The sequence below is a fragment of the Microtus ochrogaster genome, chromosome 24 (genome assembly GCF_000317375.1).
Source record: "Microtus ochrogaster isolate Prairie Vole_2 chromosome 24, MicOch1.0, whole genome shotgun sequence".
NCBI lineage: Eukaryota > Metazoa > Chordata > Mammalia > Rodentia > Cricetidae > Microtus > Microtus ochrogaster.
In genome coordinates, this window is record NC_022024.1 from 27166958 (window position 1) to 27179551 (window position 12594).

General features: G+C 48.6%; 1 protein-coding gene across 3 annotated transcripts in view; it reads left to right on the top strand.

The window, feature by feature from the left end:
• Nucleotides 1-5130, top strand: part of Cradd (CASP2 and RIPK1 domain containing adaptor with death domain) — a 153737-nt gene extending 148607 nt beyond the window's left edge. For all 3 annotated transcript variants that reach the window (XM_026784564.1, XM_013350310.2, XM_026784565.1), the window contains exon 3: nucleotides 4135-5130. In XM_026784564.1, the coding sequence (XP_026640365.1) occupies nucleotides 4135-4436 (302 nt within the window). In that variant the 3' untranslated portion in view covers nucleotides 4437-5130. The remainder of the gene's footprint in view (nucleotides 1-4134) is intronic.
• Nucleotides 5131-12594: the final 7464 nt, after the last annotated feature.

Here is a 12594-nt window from a genome sequence, read left to right on the forward strand (position 1 = left end):
TATATATATGTTTGTATACACATATACGAGAGAGAGGGAGGGAAGGAGGCCGGGAGAAATTCCTATTTTCATGACTATTAAAGGAATTAACGGTAGACACTGTTGCGCATGCATTCTTTCTGAGCTCTGCAGAATGTGCACCAGAATTGCGACCTGGGCTGCTTCCTGCAGCTGTCATAGGCATGGGTGCCTGTTAGGACAGGACAGCACATGACTCCGTGGCTGAACTTACGGCTGGAGTAAGCAAGTGGCTTCAGTTCTCTTATTTCGGCTTCGCCGTGATACACGAGTTTGGCTAAACAGTGGTGCTCAAGCCACTTAAGACGGTCCCTAAGCAATTCTCATCATCGGCTCGATTCGCCTGGTGGTCTCTCGCCAGTGCCTCACACGTGCCTAGCTGTAATGGTGGGCCTCTGTGAGAATTTGCGTGATTAACGTATGTAGTCCTTGCATTTTACATGAAGTGAGCTGTGTACCCGTGAGAGACAAGAATATCACTGACGTCACTTTGCTCACACCATTGAGACACTGCAAAGTCTAGAAAAGTACAAGCTTATCAAGAACCACAGAATTCCACAGCCAAGTGGTTTGCTCCAGTTTGCTCCACTCTCCCGGGCAACAGCATGCCCTGCGCCTTTTCAGGCCAGTCACACGTCACGTGAGACTTGGAGGCCTGCAATTCTCGAATCCATTGCAGCTGCCCCAGAAATCAGTCCTTCCTGGAAGCAGCATGTAGCGGTCAGGGCAAGTTTCTCCATTTCCTTCTCTAGAGTGATGTGAAAATTGAGTGGTCTCAAGACCAGATGCTAGAAGACCAGCACTATTTCTCATTCATTCAGTTTCTCCTGACTTTACCATAAAAATTCTGCATGTGCTTTGGTGGAATCCAAGCAACATCTAAAAGGAAAAGGAAAAAAAAAACTCACCAAGTATCATCATCATTAAGGGAGTATCTGTCTAATCATAGAACTGTGGGTAGATGGATGGATAGATGGATAAAGAGAAAGGGGGATGTTTCCAATAGAACACCCAGGAGCTGTAGTTACAGACTACGGGAGATGTAGTTACAGACTACAGAAACTAGTTACAGACTATGGGGGATGTAGTTACAGATTATGGGAAATGTAGTTACAGACTGTGGGAGATGTAGTTATAGACTACAAGAGATGCTATTTTTAAAGTTTAAAAATCACATTTAACTTTCCCAAACTTACCAAGTGCCTTAGTTTCGGTTACTATTGCTGCAATGAATCACCATAACCAAAAGCAAGTTGGGGAGGGGAGGGTTTATTTGGCTTACACTTCCATATCCCTGTTCATCATCGAGGAAGTCAGGAGAGGAACTCAAACAGGGTAGGAACCTGGAGGAAGGAGCTGATGCAGAGGCCATGGAGCGGTGCTGCTTACTGGCTTACTCAGTTGGTTTCCTTGTAGAATCCAGGTCCCACCACAATGGGTTGGGCCCTCAGCCATCAATCACTAAGTAAGAAATGCCCTATAGGTTTGCCTACAGCCCAACCATATGGAGACATTTTCTCAATTAGACTCCCTCGTCTCAGATGACTTTAGCTTGTGTCAAGTTGACATAAAACTAGCTGGCACACCCAGAACAAGAGAAAATTGAGAAAAGAATTCTGAATTTTAAGTAAACTTTTTTTTTCAAAGTAATAAATGCTGTTTATTTCTCCTTATAAAACCAAGGGGGGGGCAGGTTAAAGAACTTTCTGTGTGGGCTTTGCATTTTTCTAGTTGTTTCTGTGGTAGATCTGGTGTTGCTGTTCACTTCTCTCCCTTCTGGAGTATTCAACAGACCCCCCCCCTTTCTTTTTCTTTTTTCTTTTTCTTTTCTTTTTTTGTTTGATAAGTGCATGAATGTGTGCACTCAATAGCACTGTAGCTGTACTGTAGAGAGCGGAGCTAAAGGAGGGTTGTAATTGAGGTAGATCACCCTTTGTATTTTCTCCCTTATCCTGAATCATCAAGGAAGGACTGCTGTATGCCAAGCCTGGCTCTGGGTACCTGGGTGTATCAGAGGGCAATGGGCAGAGCTCCCTGGTGGTGAGGCCTTGACTGTGTTGTCAGGGACAGTAAGCAGGACTTGGGAGGGGGAAGCAGCAGCAACACATAAGTAGGGGATGAGAGGTTGAAGGTCGTGGGTGGACAAAGGAATCAGAGTAAGTGGGGACTGAATTTGAGAATGGGCAGGTAGAATGGCTTGCTGAGACTTGCACTTGACCAAAGATGTGTCCCGCAGAGGGGGGACAGCTACCATACAGCTGTAGACAGAGGACAGAGTTCGGGGAAGGATAAACAGCATACAGCCAGACCTGTGTCAGGCAGGTCCCTGTGAGGCTGTGGAAGAAGCGGCTTCACAAGAACTTCTAAAATGTTTTATGTAGTTTTGGGGGGGAAAAAACCCTACTGTGCCAAATATTCTTTTCGCTTTTATTTTTCTCTTCAGAAGGCATGATGTCTTGACAAAACAAAAATAATTAGCTGAAATTCATTCTCAAAAGCTTGCAGGCCTGCTTCTGCTTTAACAGACATATAAAGGGATAGAGAGATAAATGGTCCAGTGGTTGATTTAATGAGAACCCCAAATCACAGGTCTGCAAAAAATAATCGAGTCGCTTCTGAGAGATAGTACTACGTTACACCTAATGACGCCTTGAGCACTGTCTGGTTTTCTCTTTTATAAATGAACCATCTGGGAAGCACTAAGTGACTTAGCCAAGCTACCTGGTTGTGCAGGCCTCCTAACCCCAGACCCAGAGGGTGTCCACCCCACTCCTGCCCAGTTCATTCAGTGAGAACTCAGTCGTTGCTGGCTGTCTCATTGTTGGCCTTCCCAGACTTGACAGTCACATCAAGTTTCCCATCACAGTAAGCAGGGTGCATTTGTGTTTTGCAGCGTGACCTTCATCTTTGGAGTAGACTGTCCCATCATCATCCTGGAAATTGGCTTCAGGAAGCTCAAATAGCCAGTTTGATCTGCCTCTCTGGGAACGCAGGGTGTTCTTTGTGACTGTCTGTCAGAATGAAGGTTTCTAATTGGTTTGCTTTTCAAGGTGCTTCGCCTTCCTCTCCCAGAAGTCAGTTCCTCAGCCAAAAGATGTTTCCGCAGTCTTTGTTTTCAAGGACCGGAGTTCACACAGGATCCTTAGAGGTGGCCACTTGCCAGCCGAAACGTCCCCAACCCAGCCCACCCACCACAGATAACATCCCACGTGGTCCTTGCCAGGAGAGACACAAGATAACTGCTTGGTGGTGTGGGTCTTCCTGGTCTGCCCTTCTCCCTTCCTCCCCCTCACTTCCTGCTCTACCCAAGCCTGTCCTGTTCTCCATAGTCATCCGCTTCTGTGTGTTACACTGTATTTTATTCGCTGATCTGAGAAGCTTTTTGGCCTTCATTTCTCCTCACTTCTGTTCTCTCTTAAAGGAGCCGGGCCTCTGGTGGGATAGCAACTTTGGTCTACAGGATTGGAATCCTGTTTAGGAGGTGTAAGGTCAGGCTCTCCGAGCCCTCTCTATGACTGGGATGGTGAGACCACTCAGATGGCCTCTGCTCTCCTCTCCCGTCAACTCTTGTCTCTATGGCTTGTTTTTTCATAGTGGGGATGGGGATGGGGATGGGGATGGGGAGGGGACACTTTCTCCTTGTGCAGGGGAGAGGAGCTGCTGCTTTGGCCTTGACCCCGCCCCCCCAGCTGGAGCCCCTTCTGCAAGGGGCAGCAGGACTTGCAGCTTGGAGCATCACCCCCCTGGCCCTCAGGCTGGTGCCCAGGGAAGTGTGGCCTTCAGCCAGAGCTCCTGGTGTGGCTTCTGACAAGAGATGGGACTCAAAAAAAGCTTGTGAACAAAACAGCCTGTCCGTGGGCATGATCCGTGTTTGTGTGTACACACAAGGAAGCGGAAATAAGTGGCCATCCGTGGATTTCTCTTCTCTGCAGCTTTTCTCGGATCTTCTGCAGCGAACACTTTCAGGGATGCTAAACGGCACTTTCAGCCCACTGCACCAAGCAGTACCGGAAGGCCATGAGTAGCTGCCTATCTGGCCCATCTCCTCCGTTCCCAAGCCTTCCCCGTCTGAGGTGCTTGCACGTCTCATTCACCTCCCTGTCCCTTCCTCCTCAGGTGACTGGACGGCAGGAATCCCTTCACACATCCTCAACAGCTCCCCATCAGACCGGCAGATCAACCAGCTGGCCCAGAAGCTAGGCCCGGAGTGGGAGCCCATGGTGCTGTCTCTGGGACTGTCCCAGACCGACATCTACCGCTGCAAGGCCAACCACCCCCACAACGTGCAGTCGCAGGTGGTGGAGGCGTTTGTCCGCTGGCGCCAGCGCTATGGGAAGCAGGCCACCTTCCTAAGTTTGCACAAGGGCCTCCAGGCCGTGGAGGCAGACCCCTCGCTGCTCCAGCACATGCTGGAGTGACCCTGCCCCTGCCACTTGCTGGGGCGTGGGCCCCCAAGTCACAGGCCCAAGTCACACAGGCCGAATCGGACTTCACCCAGCAGGTGGCTTCGCTCTGGGTAATTTTTTTTTCTTTTCAGTGAGCCTTAGGCGGAAGGAGAACACCTGTAGTCTACCAGCTCAATAATCCAATGGCCTTAATTGCTTGATGATTGCATTGTTGTGACCGCAGTTTTGAACTGCGTGGTTGCCTTTTAACAGAGGTCCAGAAGAAAAACAAAACAAAACCAAAAAAGCCCCATGCTACTGCATTGCACACAGGTGCCCTACATACGAAGGAAGCATCTGCTCTTACATTGCCTGGAAACTGGACTGTGGACTTAGCTCTTCATAATGATGATGATAATAAAAACTGAATTGTGTAATAGAATGTGCCTTTTTTCATGAGAAAGTATACCCCCCCCATTCTTCTGCTGCATAGTTTGAGGGTGTAAAATTGTGGGTGTGGAGTGAGTTTGATAGCGACTGGGAAATAGTGGGGATAAGTAGCTCAGGCAGAATGAAGGGATTAAGCCCGGAGTTAGGCCCGAAGGGATTAAGCCCGAGACACCAAGGCTCCCTGCGGAAGCCAGGAAGAGAACTGAAGCCCCCCCCATCCTAATGGATTGCATAAGAAATCTCTGTCCCTTTTTTAAAGGGAATTGGGTCTGAGACAAAGGGCACTCAGTGTTTCCCTCGAGGCCTGAACGGCTGAGGAAGGTCATGGATTGTCATCCAGCCTTTCGTTGACAGCAGTGCTAACCAGACAGGTATACATGTCTGTGACCCCAGCTCTTAAATGACGGACACGGGATAATCCCCTCAAGGCCTAGCCTGGGCTATGGCTACACAGTGTTCCAGATCCGTTTCAGCCATTAGCAAGACCCTGTCTCAAAGCAAATAAACAAAAACTGACCATGCAGGGCTTCTCAAATGCTCGTTTTCAGGGCTTGTTCACTCGTGTGTTCTTGTCTGGGCCTCTCAGCAAGCCTGTGAGGCCCTTATAAAAGGGTGGTTCGCCCCTCCTTCAGAGGTGACAGAACCCGCATAGGCTAACTAAGCCAGAATGTGGTTAGCCTCGGCATGAATGGATTAGAGGCAGACAGGATGCTTTCTAAGAGCTACATAAAAGGCTCTCGTAGGGGCTGTGGGTGTAGCTCAGTAGGTAGGGTCCTTGCCCAGCATGCTCAAAGCCCTGAGTTCCAGCCCAGCACCTCATGAACTCAGGGTGGTGGGGAAAGCCACGATCTCAATAGGAACTTGAGGCAGGAGGGGCAGAAGCTCAGTGTCATCCTTGTCTATAGGGTGAACGCAAGCCCGGCGTAAGCTACTTCTCAAGGGGAGGAGGAAGACAGGAAGACAGTTCGTTCATCTTTCACAGTGACTGGAGAGCCCAGTTTTTAATTCTGTAGAATTCTCAAGGGGAGAAAAAGGTATTCTGCTTAGCCCCCTCCACCCAAGGAGAAGCCTAGAAAGAGGAACGTGAAGCAGATGCTCAGAAAGGTGGCAGGTGGCGTCTCAATGTCCTTCCAGATATCTGGGACCCTCTTTCCCTCGGCCAAAAAGACCAACTGCTCCCCAGTTCACACAATCCCCAAAGCCTTGTGTCCTGGCCATACCCGCTCTAAATTTCCATCCTGTGGTTCAGTCAATACTGCATTATTCTCTAAAGCTGGTGCTTTCGGCCACGTCACTGTCCGCACTGATAGATCGTTCTTACGTGGAGTCGTCAATAAACCACTTATCATTCTGAACTCTCTCTTTGCTGCTCTATCATGTCCCCTTGGGAGTCCCAACAGTGAGTCGCTTTGCCTATTCTCACTATTCAGTCCTAGGCTCTGCCGCAGCGAGCTGGTGTAGACCCAACGACTAGCTGACTAGCTGCATGCCCCTCCTGTCCTTTGCAATGAATCTGTCCTCTACAAGGACACGTCTTTGCTGTCAGTCCTGGGGGGTAGTGGAAAATGAGGCTGTGAAGGTCTGATGGTAGAGGCAGTCATCAGAGCTCTGGTCACTGCCTTTAGTAAGCAGGGCGGTGCCACTGCCAAATGACAAGGGCCTCTCCTTGCCCCTGCTCACTTCCTGCAGAAGCTCTTCAGAGTAGAGCCAGGCAGCCGCATTATGGCCTGTCTTTCCCTCTGCAGAGTGATGCTAGGTCTCACCTGTCTGCTTCCCAGGAGGCGAGAGGAAACCCACAAGGATTCCATGTGTTTTTGCACAGAAGAGTCTCTGGGTTCAGAGACTTGCTGCCCCAAAGAAAATTCTGCATGCATACAGTGGGGGCAGAAGGACCTCTGAGGCACTAAAAGCTGCAAAACGATGTCCTATCTTTCTCTCTTTGTATGTCTGTCTGTGTGTGTGTGTTAGGCAGAGCATGTATGTATTTGAGTATGTCTTTTAACATTTTAAAACGAGTAACTTCTATTAAATTTTCTCAATGCGCATGAAATGCGTGTCTGTTGTGTTGTGTCATTTTGGAAAACTAACAATGAATAAAAAGGAAAAGTAAGAGTGTTGTGTGTCCCCCCCCACCCCGTCTGCCCCCACATCACCACAGCCTGCCTATTCCTCATGCAGCAGGAGCCTGACTGTCCTGTAAAGCCCTTTTACACTTGGCTTCCTCGACTTAACACACAGAGATTGTTCTAATGCCATTAAGGACTTTACAACATCCTTAGCTCTTAGAGCACACTTGAAAGTGCTGTAGTCTCGGCTCACCTTTGAAGAGATGAAAGGCACTTAGCGGCAGAGTATACCAACAGCTTCCCCCATAAGGACCTTCACTGGCATTGCCCTTCTCCCTTGATCCCCCTCCCATCCTGTGCCATCCGCCCCCCCCCCCCACTGCCACCGTGTTACAGTTTGGACTGTTCACCGCCCCCCACTGGGCATTTTACATCCCCCAGAAGCAAAGCTTAGCCTATCTGGACTCTGAGCTTTTCCCATGCCCCAAGATTTCCCCTCCACTGTACTGTATCTAGTCACTGCTGGGTTTTGTGTCTTGTTCTGCAAGAGGATGTTGGGCAGGGGAGGGTGGGGGACAGTAAACTTACATTCCCTGATGATTACAATTTGGCAGTGTGCTTTAAAGGTCGGCAGGCCTGTGAGTGGTTACAGTTCAACCCTTTTCCAGTGTGTGCAAAGCCACCATTGTTAACCACCTCGGTTTTAGATGGGGCTTTAAGTGCTTTCACCATTACAAACAATGAAGGGGGGGGCCCCACTGTCTCCACTGTGGAATCTCCATTCGCCAGAGGTTACCATGAACTACTGGTATCTATTATATTTAGCTTTAAATGTATTTTAATTTGCTGTCAGTTTTTTTTATCTATTGCAAACCATTCCAACATGCATAGACTTAGAAAAAGAAATGTACCAGCCTAAAACATTTCTGTGAGCTGGGGGATGTCGCTGTCTGGGCCAACTCTGCTGACTTCAGCTGGGCTCATTTGTGTCGCCTCACAGGGTCACCAAAGCGGGTAGGCTAGCTGCCCTCCGCAGTGGGCTCGCCCACCCCTCTTCACCTGGCGGTGCCAGCAAGAGTCACACAATGAGAAGGTAAGCCCACGCTGTCCACGCCTACATTTCTGCTGCTAACATTCTGTTGCCTAGAGCCAGTCACGTGACCAGTTTAGAGCCAGTGTCATCAAAAGACATGGAGCAAGGAGGAGAATAACTGGTTCCCTGTATGCGCAGGATTCTAGATTCAATACTCTGCATCACATTGCTGGGGATGGGGATGGGGGCGGGATGGGGGCAGGGGCAGGAAGCCTACCTTCTCTTTGGCGACATATAGGAGATTTGGATTTCTATGCTACTTCGCCCCACTGGGCTTCCATAGCCCACTGAAAATGGGTGTTGGAGTGTGCACACTCCACACTCCAGTCATCTCGAGACAGCAGGAAGACATCCTCATCTATTGCTGGGCTTCCCTGGACACGAGAGTTCTGACTGAGGGGCGAGGGATCACCCGCTGTTGTGGAATGCTGTGGTCATTTCTGCCTTGAAATCAAAGCAGCCGTGACTACCCATGTTTGACTGTCATAGGACTGGCCCACTGACAGTCCCTCGTGGGAGTGAGGCTCCCAGAATGTTGGAGGGAGTCGCGTGTTGGTTCCTGGCCGCCCTGCTAGCTTAGACGCGAAATAACCACACAGAAACTGTATTAATTAAATCACTGCTTGGCCCGTTATCTCCAGCTTCTTATTGGCTAACCTTTATATTTTTTTTTAAATCCATTTCCATTAATCTCTGTATCGCCACGTGGCTGTGGCTTACTGGCTAAAGTTTCAGCATGTCTGACTCTGGTGGTCATCTCTCTGACTCCGACTTCTTCCTCCCAGCATACAGTCTAGCTTTTTCCACCTACTTCTGTTCTTCCCTGCCATAGGCTCAAAGCAATTCTTTATTCATTCACCAATAAAAGCAACCTCCGACACCAATAGAAGCTTCACCTGCCCCCCCCTCCTGAGAACGTGTAAGCAGTTGACAGTAGTTGGAGGGAGAGACTATTGGGTGGTATAGTTGTCAGCTGTGCATTGCCCGTGTCCCTGTAAGTAACTCCTCGCTGCTGTTCCGTTGTTCCTTGTAAGTGGCTCCAGTAAAACCCTCATTGTACCAGGCTAGATTTGGGTGGTGTGGTTTCTTTGGGCTGTCACTGATGTGCTGTCTGAGGAGAATCGACATGTGCTCATCTCTCAGGAAAAGGAAATACCGTGCTCTCGAGATGCTAATCTCGTCTATGTTGATGGAGGACATGAACAGCTGACCAATAAAAGTGCAATCCCTTCTCTTCTTGGGCTCACTGCCAAACCAGACAGCCACTGAGGTCTAGTCACAATGCGGTGGGATCAAGTCTACACCCGAGTGCTGAGCCCGTGGGAACAGAGAAATGATCCCCTCTGCATTGCTCCTTGGGACACGGGAGGCCTGAAGAGCGACAAGTCCATCACTCGGGCAAGTCCCTCCACCTTCTTGGGTAGGTTTATTCACCTCTGCACAATAACTGGCTTACAGGTGCCAAGACCTTCCTGAGGTAAAAAGATACACTGTGCCTACGATGGATTCTATCACAGGATATGTCTGGGTTTTGTTTTTTTGTTTGTTTGTTTGTTTTGTTTTTTTCTAACATTCTTTACTCAGCCAGGGACTGAAAAATGTTAGGCCAAGGCCTCTCCTCCTTCTGGGACTTGGGACAGCAGGGAGTATGTGGTTCTTCCGTTCATCCGTAGGGACACAAAAAGCAAGGCAGTGTGATCTGTTGGCACACTGTGGAGCATGGTTAGAATCTGGGTGGGAGTCTGGTCTAACGCTTGGCTCCCATTAAATGAATCCCTACAGTCATGGCACAGGTTCTGGCTGGTTACACAGCATTCCAAGTGACTGGAGATTCCAGAGATAAATAAGACACAGTCTCAGCCCAGCAGGATCCCAGCCCGTCGGGATGGCAGACACAACAGCCAGCAACTATGACACTCTTTGGCCTGCACAGGAAAGGGAACAATTAAATTGGCCGCAGAGGAGGTGAACCCTTGCAAGCCCTGCCCAAGTTAGTGTGACGATGGTCCCCTTAGGGGATCTTAGGAGACACAAGAATTCCATTTCGTGTATTTGACATCCAGCTTGACAAATGGCACGCCTGCCATCTGTTTGCAAGATGAATATGCCTCCAGAATGCTATCTCAAAGCCATTAGGAAGTAAACACATTGACAAATCCCATCCTGTTCCGTACCTCAAGACAGCAATGGCATGTTCAGCCACAGTAGAAGCAAGATCAGCCTTCAAGGTATCAGGCAAATTTGAGGGTGCTTTCTTATGCCACCCCTCTCTTTTTCTCCTCTAACATTTGCTCAAACTCCAATTAGATGTTGCTGCCTGCCAGGCGTGTCTTGTTTACGTCTTTGAACTGTAAACAGCTGAGAGGAGCAGGGATGTCTGTCTCGTTGGCATTTACTGGTCTTACAGGAAAATGAAAGTCTCTCAAAGACACAATTCAGCGAGCCAATTAAACCTTGCCTGTGCTTTGTTAAACTCGCACAAAACATATGGCCACGATTCCGATAGCTATTGTTCATCCCAGGCATCAGCTATGAAACCCAGGTTGGAGTGCTCGGGGAGAAGAAAACAGATCCAGCATCTTGGCAATAGGCGTGTGTCTCCGTTTCATTTTCATATTTTATCTCTAGCCAGTGCTGCTTTGGGCGTCACATTGCATTCTTGGTGGAAAATGTGAAATACGGGTTGGATTTCACGAAATAATTACTCTTCGTGCTCTTGGTGACACTTAGCACCCCAGTTTCTAGGAGACAATGGGTGTTGTGAGGACCTTGCTGTGCCAGTGTCTCTGAGGTGACTAAGCTCATTGCTCACCCCTGGGATGAGGCCGGATGCCTCCTCATGGCTACAGATGGAAGCAGATGGCAGTGAACTTGAGTCTCTGGAACACGCCTGGACCAAGGATGAGGCATCTGCTTAGGAGATATTTCTTTGAAGAAACATACGCAGGAGAAAGTGATTTGTTTCCATTTAAGGGCACAGATTTCTTCCTGGATGAGTATTAGAAATTGGTAGAAACTTCCTTCACAGAAAAAATACATATAAGGCACTTGCACACTCATGTGCTCACACACAGACATGTACCTCCGTTGACACGGAATTTTGAGGGAATTTTCAGTACATCTGACTCCAACTCCCAAGAATCCCACGTATTCACATGATCCCTGGTCCTGCAGCGCCAAACTCTTCTACCAAGAATATTTTTGGTTTTAAGTGCTATTGGGAGGCCTCGTGTTCAGTGGACTTGGAGGTCTTTGTACTGGATTACACACGAGTATAAATCAGGATGAAGGTACTGGAATGAAGGTAGAGTCATTTGTCTAAGTCCAGGTCTTTATATAACTGATCACAGACCTTTTCCCTTGTGGGAGTCTGGCCTGAAAGCTCTCCCGGACCCACCTTTTGGCAAAGAAGAATTTGCAGCCATGCCGTGTGTGGCAGTCTCTGCCCTTGAAGGACTTCCTGCCTTTACCTCATCTCTTTAGAGCCAGGGCTCCTCAGTGAGGGGGAAATGAGTGTCTTATGCATCGCACACTGAGAATGGTTGGGTTCATGGGGGAGAGAAAACAGAGCCCCCATTTACTTCACATACTAGGAAATTGTCCCTAACAATATCTTTTTGTGTGGCCATCTGCCTGAATCTCATTTCTGCCGGCTTCCGGAAGCAGTTATTTTCCACCCAGGGACTAAGCTCCCTGCTGGTGTTTTGCTGAGGGAGTGGACCCTTTGGCTGTCTGTCGTCAAGACCTTCTTTTGTCACTCGATACTGTCATCTTCTGCTTTCCAACGGACATCTGATGCAATGGCTATAAATAAAACCTCCCAATGCACCCTTTCTGAAAGTGTGAATGACAAAATATACCAGTCAGCCAGGGTAAGATCTTACCAGGGCACAGACGGAGTAAGAATATTCATTGATGAGGAACGGAGGAGCTGGTGTTTTGGAGGACATCACCTATGTGTAAATATGCTTATGTTTCCCCGGCTGATCAGACCCAAATAATCACACAAAAACTATATTAACTGCAACACTGCTTGGCTGATGTCTTAGGCATATTTCTAGCTAGCTCTTACATCGTAAATTAACCCATTTCTCTTCATCTGTATATCACCACAAGGCTGTGGCCTACTGGTAAGGTTCTGGCATCTTTCTCCTTCAGCAGTTACATGGCATCTCCGACTCCACCTTTTTTCCTCCCTATGCCTCACCGCCCCTCCCCAGCTCTATTCTGCCAGGTCACTGGTCAAAGCAGCTTCTTTGTTAACCAGTGATAATCAAACATACTCAGAATACAGAAAGGAATCCCACATCACCTATGGGTTTCCTGGGAGTCAGAAAGAAGGACGAGGCAGGTTTTAGGCTCTGCAAAGACCGGATGGTCCTTTGCAGTTAGTCAGTTCCTACAGCTAAAAAGGATGAAGCATAGCTTAGCCATCCCCGCTTTCCCAGAGCAGGGGGTTTAAGTTCAACACTATCAGGCCTCATTTCTGTTTGAAATGAGTGTCACGGTGGTCACATTTGATCGCATACCTTCTGAGGACTGCTTACGTGCGTGCAGTTCCTGGGGCTCCGAAGGAGATCAC